At 41.7% G+C, this 16,308-nt stretch overlaps 1 protein-coding gene across 4 annotated transcripts in view; it reads left to right on the top strand.

Moving 5' to 3' along the window:
• Positions 1–16,308, top strand: part of tspan9a (tetraspanin 9a) — a 232,274-nt gene that overhangs the window by 167,497 nt on the left and 48,469 nt on the right. For all 4 annotated transcript variants that reach the window (XM_088080084.1, XM_088080083.1, XM_088080082.1 and 1 more), the window contains 4 exons: positions 2,378–2,569; positions 6,176–6,250; positions 15,738–15,839; positions 16,169–16,300. In XM_088080084.1, the coding sequence (XP_087936210.1) occupies positions 2,378–2,569; positions 6,176–6,250; positions 15,738–15,839; positions 16,169–16,300 (501 nt within the window). The remainder of the gene's footprint in view (positions 1–2,377; positions 2,570–6,175; positions 6,251–15,737; positions 15,840–16,168; positions 16,301–16,308) is intronic.

The raw sequence follows: 16,308 nt of genomic DNA, 5'->3' as shown, positions 1-16,308 counted from the left end.
TCTCTCTTTCTCTCAGGAGTGGTCATACTCAGGCGACTCATTCACTCTGGGTTAGGAATCCAATGCGACTTTACGATGTGCAACTTAACAAGTGTCCCTTCTCTCAAAGTCTGCTGGGCGTACTCTCTTTGCAGCCTCCCCTTTGCCTTCGACCTTGACAGCAGCACTCAGACTTTGTTAGAAAGCCAACTCAAATCTTTCACAAAATCACACCCTGGGCAGCAAAGTCAATCAGCGCAGGACTTTAAGAACTCTTAAACAGAGCTTTTATCTATTCTCATTTACACATGCTCTTGATTCGTACTCTCTGTGTCCTCACTTTTAATTGCATCTAGTCATTTCTGAGTCCTCAGGAGAACACAAGTGTTATCAGTTTGCTACTGTATATGTTCTGAAGCATTCTCATCCTTCAGGTCAGCTTACACAAAGGCAAACCACACTGTTCAAAGGTCACAGGTTAATGAGAGTGACACTGCTGGGGGGTTGTTTATATATCTACGAATCCTAGAGGATTCATTAGTCCAAAGGCGTTTTTCACCACCTCATGAGGCTCGTATTTTGAACGCCAAAGTTTCTCTTACACATCGTCGCATAACATCACCAGTTCTGAGTATGGTAAAATTGCAATGTGCTTTAACAGAGCAATGTGTACAATTTAGTGGCATATGTAGTGTTGAGGATTGCAGAATACAACCACCTAAAACTTCTCCCATATGCCAAGCTCGAACTCCTGGTTTGAATTCCTTCAGTGTTCATTATTCAGGGGGTTTTTACCAAGAGCCATTTTAATTGCAGGGATCTCTTTCTCTCCAAAACAAACAAATCGGTGATTTAAACTGGCAAAAACACTGAATAATAATTTTTCCTATGCAGTTTTGACTCGTAGCAGAGTGGCTGCTTACTACAATGGCTGAAAACACGCATGGTACTATCTTGAGCCAGCATTTGGTTTGTCCTTTCTGGGCCACTGTAGAATTATGGTGGACTCCGTGGACATGGACCCGCTCCCTATATAGATCTAAATGGCTCACACTGTCTTTCTAATGAAAAAATGTCTTGTTTTCGAGTAATTGTAAAGAAAACATATATAATCTATTATATTACTATTATATTTCTGCAACATGTATTCCTAATTCCTACACACTGGACCTTTAAGTCACTTTTGTTTGCCTGGTGTGTGACATGATGCTGATCAACAGACTTGTGCCATCAGTCAGACTGAGCCTGCTCTTGTTTGCTGTGAAAGTACTGTAGCACATTTCCTTGTTTGTTATCAGTCATTTATCAGTTAAGCGTTGTCAGATCAAGAAAATTAGCGCTGCGTGTGGGGGATTAATTAATTTATTCAGCAAGAGAGAAAGCAAACTGAGATCCATAACTCCTACCTGAAGGTGACTGTGTGTGTACATTGTATATGAATGGGCGCCTCGGCATGTGTTTGTTTGCATGCACAGCAGGTTTGTTGTACATATTGCTGACAGGCGTTTAAAGTGTTATGGAACAGCGGTGCAAGATGAGAAAGGAAGAGGTGAGCAGCGTGAACAGAAGGGTAGAAAGGGCAGCGGTGTGATGATTTACCATGGTGCCATTCTATACTTTACCTCATTTGGGAAATTTTTTTTTTTTTTTTTTTAATTCATTGTAAGATTGCCCCGGGTATTTCATTCTATCAGATGCAGGAAAAAATGTCACGGCTTACCTCCTAGCCTATATTTCACTGAGTGTTGAGGAATGCTGCATGGCTCTTATCTCTGATAGATGGACCAACACATCAGCGGGTGCGACACTTCGCCAATCAAAGCCTCACATAAACACTTCCTTGCATTAATGGATCTCACACACACCAGCGGGAGTCTGGCAGGGTGACAGAGGGGAATTAGGGGAATTAGGGAATTGCTCCCTCTAGGTGGAGTTCAAGTTCACTGCAGTTAGTTTTGGTTTGGTTTTCATTTTTTAGAGGGTGGCAGTAATCACATCTCTGTTTGTTCTGGATTTAACATAATCAGCTCAAACGTGTAAAATCACCACGGCCCAAGTCCAATTTTTTGCTCTAATCTCTTGCAGAGCTGTTATTGCCTTATCATAGTTTTAATTGTGGTAAACCCTCTTGATTTTTGAGCAGTGTTTGGTGATGGATGACTGTGTGGACTATTCTCAAACAGTCAAAGGGAAATTAACCTGTTGCAGGGAACTTTTTGAGCTGGTTTTTGTGTCAACTTACAGTGAACCTTTCTCTAAAGATGACTTTATTGTTCGGCTCTGTCATTGTGAGGAAAATCTGCCAGGAAAAAGCTGGAATGGTTGTTAATAACTTTGATAACCAACCCTGAAAACTGATTTTGTTCTCACCTTGTCGCCTTTCTTATGTCTTTTGCAGTTATGTGGCTGCGGGCTGCTCGGCGTGGGCATCTGGCTCTCTGTGTCACAGGGCAGCTTCGCCACCTTCTCGCCCTCATTCCCATCACTGTCGGCTGCCAACATGGTCATTGCCATCGGCGCCATCGTCATGGTAACGGGCTTCCTCGGTTGCCTTGGTGCCATCAAGGAGAACAAGTGCCTGCTTCTGAGTGTGAGTTCAATCTATATACCTACGCAGTGCCCCCATTATAAATAAGACAGAGGCGACTGTCTCAGCATAAATTCATACTCTTCTCTTCTGTTTCTCTCCCTTTCTTTGAATATTCTCACTCCTCTAATGCAAATATTGACAGAAATCTCTTATGGAGACAGCCACTCATATATGTGACTATACACACTGGTCACATGCCAGCGGAAACTCAGCGTTGCATCTCTCCTTGTCTTTCAGTGGGAACCTCAGCAGTTCAGTCTGCATTGTATCAAACCTCAGGGACTCTCAAAGGAAAATTAGAACCCTACAGTGAGATTCTCCTTTCTGCAAATTAACACCTATTCATGTCATTTCCAGGGCTTTAGTCACATCCCGTAAAAAGAGCTGCCAGTCGAGGCCTTTTTTGTCACCAATGTGATTGAGCTACCGCATGTACATCGTGCGCTAAAAGCACTTGATATTTTTATGCTCAATAATTGAGAATGTTCTATTATTCATGACAAAGACTCCCTCTGTCTTGACGTTTGCCCAAAGTTGTACAAGTGTTTTAGCTTAAGCATAAGTTAATTACAAAAGTTCAGGCAATGGAATGAGGTCTGTGTGGATCCGTTGCAAAAAAGAAAAAAAGAGAATAAGGGTGGAAAAAAACTTTCATGTATAGAAACTTTAAATGAGAAGTGGAGTTGGGGCTCTGGGTACTTAACATCACAAATAGCTCAATCCCTTGAAGCTCTTGCATCAGTAAAAAGCCCCACCAAATCCTCAGTGTTCGACATGGCTTCCTTCACCTGCCTAACAACTGTGAAGCTGAGAGTGGAAGAGAGCAGAGTGCAGGGAGGGAGGAAGAAAGAGAAATTTGGAACTTAGAAAAAAGAGCGACTGAATGGAAAGTACAGAAGTTCGTATATTACTCATTAAGTCTCTCACCAAATCTTTGTGTGGCAGCATTTCATATTTGTTCAGGATAATTCTGTTTAGTGCAAAGGTGTCTGCTAGTCGTCGTCTTTGTTTATTTTTTAGTCTGTCTGTCCGGCTAAGCACACCCAGGGGTGGGTGTGGAGCGGGGTGCAGGACTTGAAAACATCAGAGTGGGTTTAGATCTCCTGCAGCAAAACAGATCTGAGTGTCTACCTTGACATATTATCTCTGAAGTTACTCTGCGGACAACTCTCTCTGGATTAGAAATATTCAAAGCCCAGACATCCTTTGCAGCACATTTTCAGTCTCTCTTCTTTGCTGCCAAAAAGTGTTTACTGAGACAAATTTGAAAAAAAGACAAAGTGGGAGAGAAAACACTGAAATATCCGGCTGAAATGTCAACTCTTAAACACCTTGAAAGTGTGAATTGCTACCAAATGAGAACATACGCCCACAAAGCTGTGCCTGCATGTGGATGCATTCACACACATTCTCACGCATATCACCAGTTTAGTGAACAGAAGCTATTCCTTTAACTTGCAGCAACCAGGAAAATGAGACAAACTGACTGTGAAGGCACAACAGTGATACGCTAAACTGGCAACCCAGATACTCAGCCAACAGCGAACCGTCGTTACTGTTACATTTGGGCCTTGACATAAATAATAGCCTACCCCCATCGTCCCAAATGAGTTTGGAATTAATGGGGTTTTCTAGAATCTAGGTTCACATGCGTGCTCCCGTGCTGTGCAGAAGAGCTTGGTAAATATTGAGCAGAAGGGGAGTGAAGTAGGGAGAGGAAAATCGTAGATGAGATGCAAGGCTGTGTTGGAAATTAATCTAGAGAGGTATTAAACCTTCTTTCCCTCCTCTTACACATTCACAAGCCCTCCAGCACTTCCTTTTTTCCTCCCTCTGTCACTACCACCTCATACTTCATCTCTTTTTTTCTGTCTTTCCTCATTTTATTTGAGTGTTTTTGAGTTTGTCTGTCTGTGTGTGTGTGTGTGTGTGTGTGTGTGTGTGTGTGTGTGTGTGTGTGTGTTGCTTTGTTGTATTATTGAAAAATCTGAGCTGCTTCGCATCACAAACAAAATCATTGACTGTAGCCTTAAAGGAACAGTTCAATGTGTTGCAAAGTATATTATTTGGTTTCTTGTGAAAAGTTAGAATAATGATGAAACTCTCTTGTCTGTGTACTTAATATTATGCTAGCAGTCAGTTAGCTTCAACAAACACTGGAAACAGAGGGAAACAGCTAGCCTGGCTCTGTCTAAAGGTAACAAAATCTGCTGAACAATGCCTCCAAAGCTCACTAATTAGAACATTATATCTTGTTTATTTAAGTGCTGTGCTATTTCTTGGTTGGGGGCGAAGTAACGTCCTTAAGTCTTGTTGCCAGGGAACAAATAGAGACTCCATTAAAATCCCCATAAAAGGAATGAGTCCCCCATAAAATATATAAATACAGAAAAATATGTTTTTTTTATACATTTTAAACAATGTGCAGATTAAATAAGATATAACGTTTTAATTAGTGAGCTTTAGAGGTGTTGGTAGGCAGGTTTTGTTACTTTCAGACTAGGGCAGGGCACTCAATACCTCTTTCAATTAATTAAGATATCAATTAAATTAAGCCAGTAGAAGTAGTATTGAAACTTCCCCAGTCAGATGATGCCTGCATTTCATCCTCTTTGTACCCAAATTTAGAAAAAAAATCCATTTATGTGGTTTTGTTTGCAGCCAATCACTGCAACAGATCTTTGATGATTAAATGTGACATATGATTGGCCCACTGCTGCTGCAGCTACAAACCCATAGAGTTTGTGCTGTGGTGATGCCACCAAAACTTTTGAGAGTGTGGCTAGGAATCGAATGAAGTAGATAAAAAAAACAGTATCAAATGAAGTAACATAGCTGTGGCAATGTATCGCTAGCTGTTTTTCTCTATTCAAGATCTTATGCTAAACTAAGCCAACATAAGCCCCTTTTATACTGCCTGTTAGAGATGGGAATATTGCACGGTGTTGCAACCTCACCATTCTGTATAAAAGTTACAGTCACAGAATAGGGGGAAAAAGTTGCATTTAACCCGGCAGTGGAGGAAGTAACACCACTAAAGCAAGATCTGTATAAAGGGGACAGACAGTAGGACAGGATTATGGGCTGGAAGGTTATGATATTTTGATGTGTTATGCGTGCAGACACAGCAGCAGATTTAAAAAGCAGCTGGTGGCAATTTGCCGCTAACTCAAAGAACAGCAGCCGATATTAGGAGGGACTTATTATTGGCCCTACAGCATGATGCGTATGTGTGCACAGATATGGTTCTTCCTATCATCTGACTCTGCAAGAGTGAAAATAATCATATTTCACAAAATGTCAAAATATTTTAACCTTATCAACAAAAAGGAATCACATAGCATATGAATCAAAGGTGCTCCAAATCACAGATGCAGAACTCATTGAATAAGCGTGTACGCTGTTAACTGTCACAATGTATATAATTTACAGTCATATAATGGCTGTTTTTCCTCACATCCTATATTACTCCAGAGACCAGAAAAGACTGTAGTAGAAGCCTCTTGGGTTTATATTCAACATGTTTTCATCGGCATGACAAGTTAGATTAACAATACTGGCAAATCGACTGTTAAAACAAGGCTCTCCCTCCTCTCTCTCTGACAGTTCTTCATTGTCCTGCTGATAATTCTCCTGGCAGAGCTGATATTGCTCATCCTGTTCTTTGTGTACTCAGATAAGGTAAGTTAATTTTGTTTCCCATGTTATGCCTGAATGTTGAAGTTAACGTCTGTTATCGTTTGTAGTGAACTTGCTAACATTTTCTCCATGCAGCCCAACACTTCACTGTGACTTATCCACACAATGCTACGGCTGTCAGGCATGCATCACAGTCTGAGCAGCCTAGCCTTGGAAAGTTAATGTCTTTGCACACACAAACACACATGCAGGACCACACACAACTGCACAAAGCAATAAAAGGTGATAGAGTGATAAACATATCTATCTCCAGTTGCTTCTGGGTATCTGAGTTCACTCTTTTATTTGGTTGTTTCTCAGGCAGGAAGTTGCATATCTTCATTCAGCCACTAACCCTGCAGTCAAAGGTTAGGCCACAAAATGCAGCCCAATCCCCACCAGTTGGCGCCCTGTAATTGGCCCCGAGCACATTTCCCATGACCCCCACATGGGCTCAAGTCAGGTGTATGTGTGTGTGGCGACAACAGATGACGATATGTAAAGCTCTAGGGATTATTGGCATCCATAAACAGACTAGATTCTCCTCGTGTTTAATGAAATCGCCCTACAAATGTTTCATCCAGAACATGACAAATGTCTCGAGCAGGGAGAGAAATGAAGACTTCTATCTGTTTTCAAGGACACGCCGTTGATAGATCCGCCTATTTATATATTCAAACTCTCTATGTCGCCCGGCCCCCAGTGCGTCAGCTAATTCTCCCTCTTTGTTCTGAGGTTATTGCTCAAACTTAGTCTCTCAGGCAGATAAAGGAATTCATTTAGCAGCCAATCCATTCTCAGATTTGGATCAGGTCTCGGAGGCACACCCTGTCAGGAGTAAATATGTCTGTTGCCTTATCTCTAAAATATTACCGGCTTAACTTTGGAAGAAAAAAAAAAACTGATCCCTCCAGTGGAATTTAAATAGAGACTCTTGACTTCACAAAAGCGCCTGCACATCACCTGTGAAGTCAGAAGAAGATAGCCAAGTAGTGCTGAGGATTTCGTAAATTTGAAATCAAATGAGTCGGCGTTAGTAAAGAATCGGGCATTAGTCCTTGGGAGATCTCTTTGATTCAGACCAATGAATAGCTAGTGTTTCTCCCATTTTGTCAAATTACAGTGTGTTTACTCTGGCTTAGACCTAATGGGATTTGAAACCACAATAATGCTGATCGCCACCCAATATATTCGCTTTTATTGGTCTTCAAACGTCATTGTAAAAGCAAGGTCATTACAGCAAATAATATGTTATTGGAAATGGCATCTTCAGACTGCCTCCAAATGAGACATCCTGCAAATCTGAGGAAATTGCAAGGCGCTGTTACTCAGACGGCATCAGGATTGGAAGAATGACAATCGTCGTCCATCACAAACGGCCCTACAGATATTGCCCTGGTTTTCTCTTTCCTCTCGACTCGCCTCTCTCCAGTGAGATCTGGTATGCTGTGTGAGGCTCTCCTCATCCTCTGCTACAGGCTGTGATCAGAGGAATCACTAATTCACTTCTCCTATTTGATCTTCTAATCACAAGGCATTTATTAACAAGTCTGGAAGACATACAGTAGTTGGCAGCTTTTGAATGCGTATCAGCAGAGGCCCGGCAAAACAGATATTTTAGTCTTTCAAACAGGTCATCTTTAAGTCATGAGTGACGCCTCTGCAAACTGTGATCCTTCAGGGTGACAAGCTGTCGACGAGATGTGGGAAAGAAACGAACATATAGTATCTGGTTTTGCTGGAGGAACACTTTTTTTTTATCGCTTTCATTTAGTCACACTGTTTCCCCCCCTTATTTATGCATTTCCACCAGTTTAATCCTGCTTAAGAGGTACTGCTCTGGAGAAATTCTCTCTCTTCTTCCTCACCCCAGCGGTTTTGCTTCCAGGTATGGCCGTTGTATAGGTACCCTGTCTTTCTCCTCCACAGCCCAACGGTGTTAAGCTCTCTGATTAAATGCCATGTACAGGCCGTAGTATAATAAAGGCTGGCCCTGCAGTTAGCAACCAGCTGACTACAGCAGATGGCTGGGCCGCAAACCAGATTACAGCCATCCGTCTTTAACGCTGTGACCTCATTGTGCCTCGGTCGACCCAACACGCCGAGCTGAACACCAGTAAAGGCTTACTTGGTCAGAATGAAGAAGCAGAACCTGGCAAGCAGAGAAGCGAAGCACCAACGCATTTGCATGGTGGTGAAGGGAGACGAGGGGGAAAGAAAGTGCAGATGGGGGAAGGTATGGAGGAAAAGCAGGCGATTAAAAGGAGGTGAGACATCTAAGGCAAAGTAGAAAAGGAAGATGAATGTGTTGTAGGGAAGGTGTTAGAAAAAAGAGACAAAAGTACATAAATATAGTCTTAAGGAATGATCGAAAGAGGAAAAATGTGACAAAGTGAGGAGAAAGGCAATGATGTCACGGAGGAGGATAGAAGATTAAGCACATATAACAATATGACCTCATCTCTACTCGCCATATTTTGACCCTTACACAGAAGCCTTTTTCTTTGTATCTCAATGCAAGGGGTCTGTAGTAAGGGATCCGTATCGGTACTCATTAAGGTATTGACCGAAATAACCCAGTACTAAGATCCTGGACATCTTCCTGGTTACCAAGAGCTAACATGGCAGCAGTGGCTAACATCCAACACTGAGCCATTATACGTCCCAGCAAACTCACACTGACACTAAAACGGCTGGACTCTGTCATGAAACCCATTGGTAACAGTTTGGTGATGTTAGTCATGTGATGCTAAAATTAGCCCTATCACTGTCTGTTTGCGGCTGGACTCTCACAACTGTCGCCAGCACAGAGCTCACAGTCCTGCAGCAGTAGCTACAACCCATACAGTCTGTGCTGAAGTATTGTATCTGACGGATTTGGAAGTTCAGTTTTCCAGCAAAACTTTTGAAAGCACTGCTCATTTCAAAGTCGTCAAAAGATGCCGCTTTTGCAGTGCTTTCAGCGTAAGATCCCAATTCCAATAGCCACCTTTAGTGTCCACATTGTACGCCACTGGACAGTATCAGCTGTTATTATATACCGCCATACAGCATCTGCCTCAGCAGCATGATACGTGGACAGGCAACGTCACTTGAAAACGCGGCCAGGTGGAACCTTTCCTGTCTGCCTGATGTGCCACAGTATGGTGCCGGGTTGAAAAGCTGCCATTAACAACATAATATAAGGAAGGTGAGGGTGCCTATTGGATGGGGCCAACAAACCCCAGACTTTCATGCAGGAGTCCATGGTGTTTGCTACCTGTCTGAATGTGATGTTTTCATTCTACACCTTACTATGTGCCTCCGTCCCCTAATCCTAACCATCTGTAGCATCATGTGTGTTTGTTGACATTGGGGCATTGGTTGCCATGTATTTTTGTTGCCTAGACAAAACTATGTGCAGCGTAATCCCACCATGTGGTTATGTTTACATCATAAAAGCAGCACCCCAGGATGTAAAGAGTAGTCGCAGAAGGATACCTAGAGCATAATATTAAGACACAGAGGTCCAGTGAAGAGCAGCAATATGTGACTATTTGTGATTATAGTGTTTTGGGATATTTTTTGGCATCGGTATCACTTTAAGGGTACTGGTATTGGTATCAGAATTTTTTGATTTTTGAATGATATCCAGAGGGCAAAAAAAGTTGGTAAGGGTTAGGAAAAGATCGTGGTTGACATTGACCTGACAAAAAAACTCAACATTGACTTTTAGTTTCACAGGGTACATGAACACAAAGTCTCCTGGATCAAAGTGCTATGCTTGTTGGGCCTATCCTACTCCCCTACAACCAGCCCTAAGTGGATTTCCTCACTCATTAAACTATGTCCTTTGCTATGAAAATCTAATAATTACACAGATGGGTTTACATTAGAATTAGCGGCAAGCCTGGTGCATCTTATACAGACACTAAAGGGTGAATTGTGCGTCAACATTTGAGCCTTAAGGCCTCTGCCTAAGCTGTGCTTTTTGATGCCCTGGAAGTGAGACCAGGCTGGAAAGACTACACCACATCCATGATTTATCTAACTAACAATCCAGTGCAAGAATCTAGCTATGTGTTTCATTTGTTGCAGGCAGAATTATGTTCAGTCTCTGGCCATGCTTTAATTTTTTTCCAGACCAATTACAGAGAGGTAGTGGAGGTCTTCCCCTTGCTCTGTTGAGTGCCCTGGCCCTAGGCTACCCGGCACAGGCTTGCAGAGCAACTGAGGGAATTTAGTATCCTTTTTAATGATGTGCTGTTGGGGACCTCTGGCTGTGATGCTGTTTCCCTCCACATCATTTATTACACTTTCCGGGCAGTTAGCTAACGCATTTGTCCAGAACTGAGCAATGAGAGAAACAGTAAAAAATTGTTAGCTTTGGTTCTTAGAGTCCTCAGGAGTCAAAGGATGTGATGATTACAGCCAGTTTGCCCTAACAGTGTACATGTGACCCAGGAATGACTGTGGAACAGAGTGTAGCAGTACTAAACACTTTAGAAAGAGGTACCCAGATTGAATGTGACAAATTAGATGTGAAAAAGGAAGTTGTTTTGGGTTCACATGAGTTTATCCTTCAAAAGCTAATGATGGAAGATGGGGTGTGACTGTCACTTTAATGTTTGGTTATGAGGTAACACTTTCAATACTTTTGTGCAGCTGACTAGAGATGAGCACACATAGTCTCTGTGATCTGACAATGCAGAGAAAGACCTGCTTTCTTTCACTTGAAGAAAGTAAAATAAGTGACAATTTATTCTGAAATGTGTAGCTGTTTAAGACTTCATAGAATAAGTCATGTTTAAAGACTGAGGATAAGATGAGAGGGGGGGAGATGAGGCGAGAAGTACAGGGAAAAGAACTTTGAAGAATAGTCCTGCAAATGGGAAATTTGCTGTGCCAAGAGTCCTCTCAGTTCTCTACAGTTAAGTCCCTCAAGATTGGTGTCCATTTCCAGTTTTACGCTCTGCATGATTCTGAAGCCTGCTTTGATGGAAATTTCCAAGTTGTAGTTTTACACAGTTTTTTCCCACCGTTTCCCGCTTCATCATCATCAACACTTACCTAGACCACATCAAAACAAACCTTGACCAAAACCAAAATAACGTGTCCTACATCTTTTGGTACAAATAAACCATCCATCCATCTGTTTACAGAGTGCAGATAGTTGATATTATGTGCTATGATGTATGTGTCATGAATCTGCCCTGGTATAGTAAGGGGGTAAATGTGTGCAAATACAGTATTGAGTGGCTATAAACAATATTTACAATGGCTAACGTGATTTGATGAGAAAGTTAGCCACAATGACAAACCCACATAACACCCCTGCCTGCAGTTCTCCTGCTTTCAACTTTACTGTTTTGGTTCACTCTCTCAGCACGTAGCTGGTTTTTAGCCAAAGACATCTGAAAACCCATTTTACGCTACCTCCCAGCACCAAACAGAAACGCAGTTGAAGTGAGCAACCAGCTGGGGAACACACTGGAGCATCTAGCAACTTAAAGAGGAACTACACCCATCTTGAAAATTTATACACATTTTTCCTGTGGTCTAAGATAGTTTAAAAAAAAAATACAAGTAAACATGAACAACTCTAGAGTACTAAAACTCAAATTTGTGATGCCATAGGGTATAAAGTTTGGAGCTGCTCCACAGACAATTTATTGGCAAAATGTTTGAAAAGACACAGCATCTAGGGGAATGTTTTGAGTATTTCAATACATTTTCTCTTTGACAACTGAGATCATTACATTATAATAAAGCTAATTTGGGTATAAAAAAGAAAACAAACATTCTGTGGGTCCACAAAATCAGGCTCCTGTTGTCAGCTCCAGACTTAAAGAAGAGTGAATACTTGACTTGTTGTTGCGCATTGCTAGAAAAACATCTCCAAATGACTAAAAATGTTACATAACTGCTGGATGTATAAATAAGCGACTTTGCTATCACCGCAGTCACTATCATATTACTGATATCATGTTTTGTTCAAAGCTTGTGTCCACTGCCCCAGGAGACCAAAAAAAAATATATATTGCTGGTTTAACTTAAGAGATTCTTCAGTAAGAAGTTAGTGCTCTTCACTTTTTTCCTCTGACTTATGCCTCAGCTCCCTCTCAATTATATATGTCAGGCTCCCGCATAGCTCCAAGCTCTTTTCTCCTGTCAGTGTGCACAGAAGGTGGCAGACTACTAAAACTTAATCTGGCTATATTTCTACATACTGAATGTACCATTTGTCTCATTTCACAGATGGGTTGTGTTTTCATTTAGTTGGCTTCATTCTCAGAATGATAATATGTTTACTGAGCCTCCCGCATAGTCTGTTGATATTCTTTTTCTGTAGTGAAATTGTACTGCAGAGACTGTGATTCGTTTGGAATTAAACGCCGTAACATTGTTTGAAGATTGCAATCGCTCAAAGTGATAAATAGTTGGTGGGTAAAAGTGAATAAAACTCACACAATACACTAATTGCTCTTCTATACACCCATTACACCACCTACTGTAAACAAACAATACTTTCTGGTGTTTAGTGAGGAACTCAAACCACCCTCGGAGACATCAGTCATCCTCAGAGGCAAAACTGATGAGAAAGAAATACAAGGGAGTTGACACTGGGGTACAATAGCATGTCTTTAAATGTGTTCCTCCATCTCAGAATTTGTCACCTCCATGGCATACATGTGACCCTCCCTGTCTGAACAGGAAAAATGGTTTTAAGGTGCATATGCAGAACTGATACAAATGAAAAAAATCAAGTCTCTCACTTTTTGAAAATGGGAGCAGACAGCTCTGTCATGGCTATGTACTCCAGTAATGAATAAGCAGTGTGGCTCCATGTCTGCATGGTGACAAGTCCCAGTGTCCCTGGTCCCCCAGGTGTTTACATGTCACCCAATCTGGGGCCTGATTGTGACAGCAGGGAGTGCTTGTAGTGGAATTATTAATGTATCTGTGCCTCTGGGATAAAACCACCAAAATATGTTTGTGAGATTTTGGTAAAGTTAAAGAATTAAAGCATAAGAGAAGCAGAAAATTAAACAAAGAATAGCTGTAATACTTTACTGTTTGGTATTTTCACTACTGGCTGGCATTATTGTATTATTGCAGTGTCTCAAGTGACAGACAGACAGGTGTTTATCAGACAATCCACCACCCACTCTCTGTTCTCTGCTTTTGTGCACAGTGACAGAAAACACACACCAATTTGGATAGCAAGCTTATCCCATCCTCCACCCTGTCAACCTGTATATCCGCTCTGTTTTCTCCCTTTTTGTGACTCCCGTGTTTTCACCCAGCTGGCCAAGCTGAACCTGTTACATTTCTGTGATAAATGTGCTGTCCTGTATTGCTGAGCAGGACTTGGTCAGCCCAGAGGAAACCGCCGGCTTATCTATGTAATGAGAAGTATGAGCCGTGTCTGAGGGTTTTGTCAATATGCCACATCTGAGGGATTACATTGATGCCCCGTGGTAACTTTCAGAGAAAAGTTAGCAGAATGATGCCAAAGTATGGTGTTATTTGTGAACAATTTTCAGTACCAGCAACGTGAACTTCAGTCAAGAAGTTAGTTTTCCTCATCATAAAAAAATAGGCTAATACAACAAAGAATGTGTTTGTATCTGCTCCTTTTGCAAGGAGAAAATGGGTCAGAGTGTTGCATGATCAAATCCGTGTTTGTTCTGCAGTCATTTGTCTGCCTCTCGTTAGCGGTAAATCTGGATCATTAAGTTTCATTTCAGGCTGTACCAAAGACTTCCACACATGAAATGGAAGATATGCAAAGACTTATTGGCGACTCAGAAGATGATTTTTATTGTAGTGGTAGAAGGGAGGGGGGAGGGGGGGGGGCACCCCCTGCTCTCTAGTGACTGTGTTAGCGCGAGGAGTCAGTAATGAGCGAGCAGCATCACATATAGCCTAGATGGAGAGGAGAAGATAGAGGTTAGAAACAAAGTACGAGGCAGAGATTGATGATGCTGCTCTTCATCTCATTTTCCTGCACAAGGACAGATATGGTAGGGCCTGCAGCCTGAGGTGCAATACACAGATACGCTCCTCTGCATCAGCAAAGTTACTGAGTGAGGAAGAAGAATTTGATTTGAAATGATACTACTCCTATTTCAAAGGTTTTGAGAGGGTTTTTTTAAATGGGTTTTGCATGATTAATGATTACTAAAGCATTTTATTGCCAGGGAAACTTTAATTACTCTGTAAAGAAAAATCTGACTTTTATGTTTAATTCAGCAAATACATTTGTTATGCTGTTCAGCTCAGAAAACAACAGTTTGAGTTTTTTTCTTCTCACCAATAAATTGCTCAGCCACTTAATTTAAAGCTTAATCTTGAGGGAGGCTTGGTCTGTCTTTCATACACAGCACAGTATACACAATGTAGGTTTCTGCTGAGCTACACAGCTAATTAGTCAAGTGACATTAAAAATCATATTTCTTTAATATAGCAGGCTGACATTATCTACAAAGCTGTTGCAATTTCCTGCTTCTATTATTGTTATAAACAGAGGGATTTACTAAGCAGCTTCCAAACAATGACTAGCTGAACACCAGTCCTCCCTCTCTGAGTAAAGAAATGGGTGAATAGCTAAAAGCACCTTGTTGTGTCAGGCGGTGACAGCCATGATGCTACTTTTTTTCCTTCCCAGGCACAGTCTGAGGCCTTAAGCTTCAAGTATTAAAGTAAAAAGCGTTCCTTTTGTTGCAATATAACTTGTAGTGCCTCGTGAAGATGTACAGCATGGTTCTGGCAGTGCATGTCATTTTTCCAGTAGTAATTACCCCATATCTGAAGCGCCTCTCAATCTGTCGTGGCAGTTAGCAAATCCCCACGGGCGAAGCGAACTGCAGGAGAACTAAAGCTCTGATTTTGTATCTCATTAACACATCGGATGAGATATTAATCTCCATCAGACATGGCACAACCCTGAGCATATTGTTGGGGTTCAGTCAAGAGGAAAATGATTTGCTAGCTCTGCTGAAGGGCATGTTGAATGCGTGTGTGTGTGTGTGTGTGTGTGTGTGTGTGTGTGTGTGTGTGTGTGTGTGTGTGTGTGTGTGTAGCGACGCCCCATAGGACACATGTCAAATTTGCAGTCATCATGCAAAGGTTACAGTAGCGAGTTTTTTTTTAGTTGACGAGGACAAAGTTTACCTGTAATTAAGCTGCTTTCCACTTGCATGTTGGTATCCATTTGTCTTTACATTCAATCAACCATTAGCTCCCTGCCACATCACAAAGAAGGAAAAACATGATCAACCATACACAACCCCCCAAGAACACAAAAAGGGCTGCACACCACAGACACCATTATCGTATACATCTGTGTGAAAAATACATTGGTAATGAGTGCACCCTTACACGCACTCAAGCTGTAACTCCCTGATCCAATATAAATACTATAAAAAATGCTATAACTCATTGAGCAGTTCCAACCACCCCCTTCAAACCAAGGTCTCTAACCAAGGCTGCTGTTTTTCGTCTCCAGGTGAGCGAGAATGCCAAGCAGGATCTGAAGGATGGCCTGGCTCTCTATAATTCAGAAAACAACATAGGTCTGCGAAATGCCTGGAACATCATTCAGGCAGAGGTAGGCAGACCTCACACAGTGCATTACATTAAATATTGGCAACATTTGCATAAATGTTCACTTGCAATGCTAGAAGTGATATATAAATGCAAAGTTTTTCACTGAAATATTCCAGCTAATGTGTTTCTACGTTTGGCTTTGGCTTTAATGCAACATTAAAAGTCAAAGCTAGCCGTTGAAGTACGCTTCATTCCATTATTGCACTCCTCTAAAGCAAAGGGACTAATTACAGCCTTTTACATTAAAGTTAGTTTGAGGTCTCCCTGGACTGACAGCAAGCATTAACTAATCTTGTGTCCGACATGTGTGTGTATCTGTGGTATTCACAGTGGAAGTGCTGCGGTGTGATATCGTACACCGACTGGCATGACGCCCTAAAGGAGAAGGTTGTTCCTGACCGCTGCTGCCAGGAGCATTACCAGAATTGTGGGCGAAACTCCACAAACATGTTCTGGAGCAGGGTGAGTTC

The sequence above is a fragment of the Plectropomus leopardus genome, chromosome 7, assembly GCF_026936395.1.
Source record: "Plectropomus leopardus strain MGB_pleo_1.0 chromosome 7, ASM2693639v1, whole genome shotgun sequence".
NCBI classification, from domain to species: Eukaryota; Metazoa; Chordata; class Actinopteri; order Perciformes; family Serranidae; genus Plectropomus; species Plectropomus leopardus.
The sequence above is the reverse complement of the archived record's forward strand: the minus strand, read 5'-3'. Positions and strand labels throughout refer to the sequence as shown.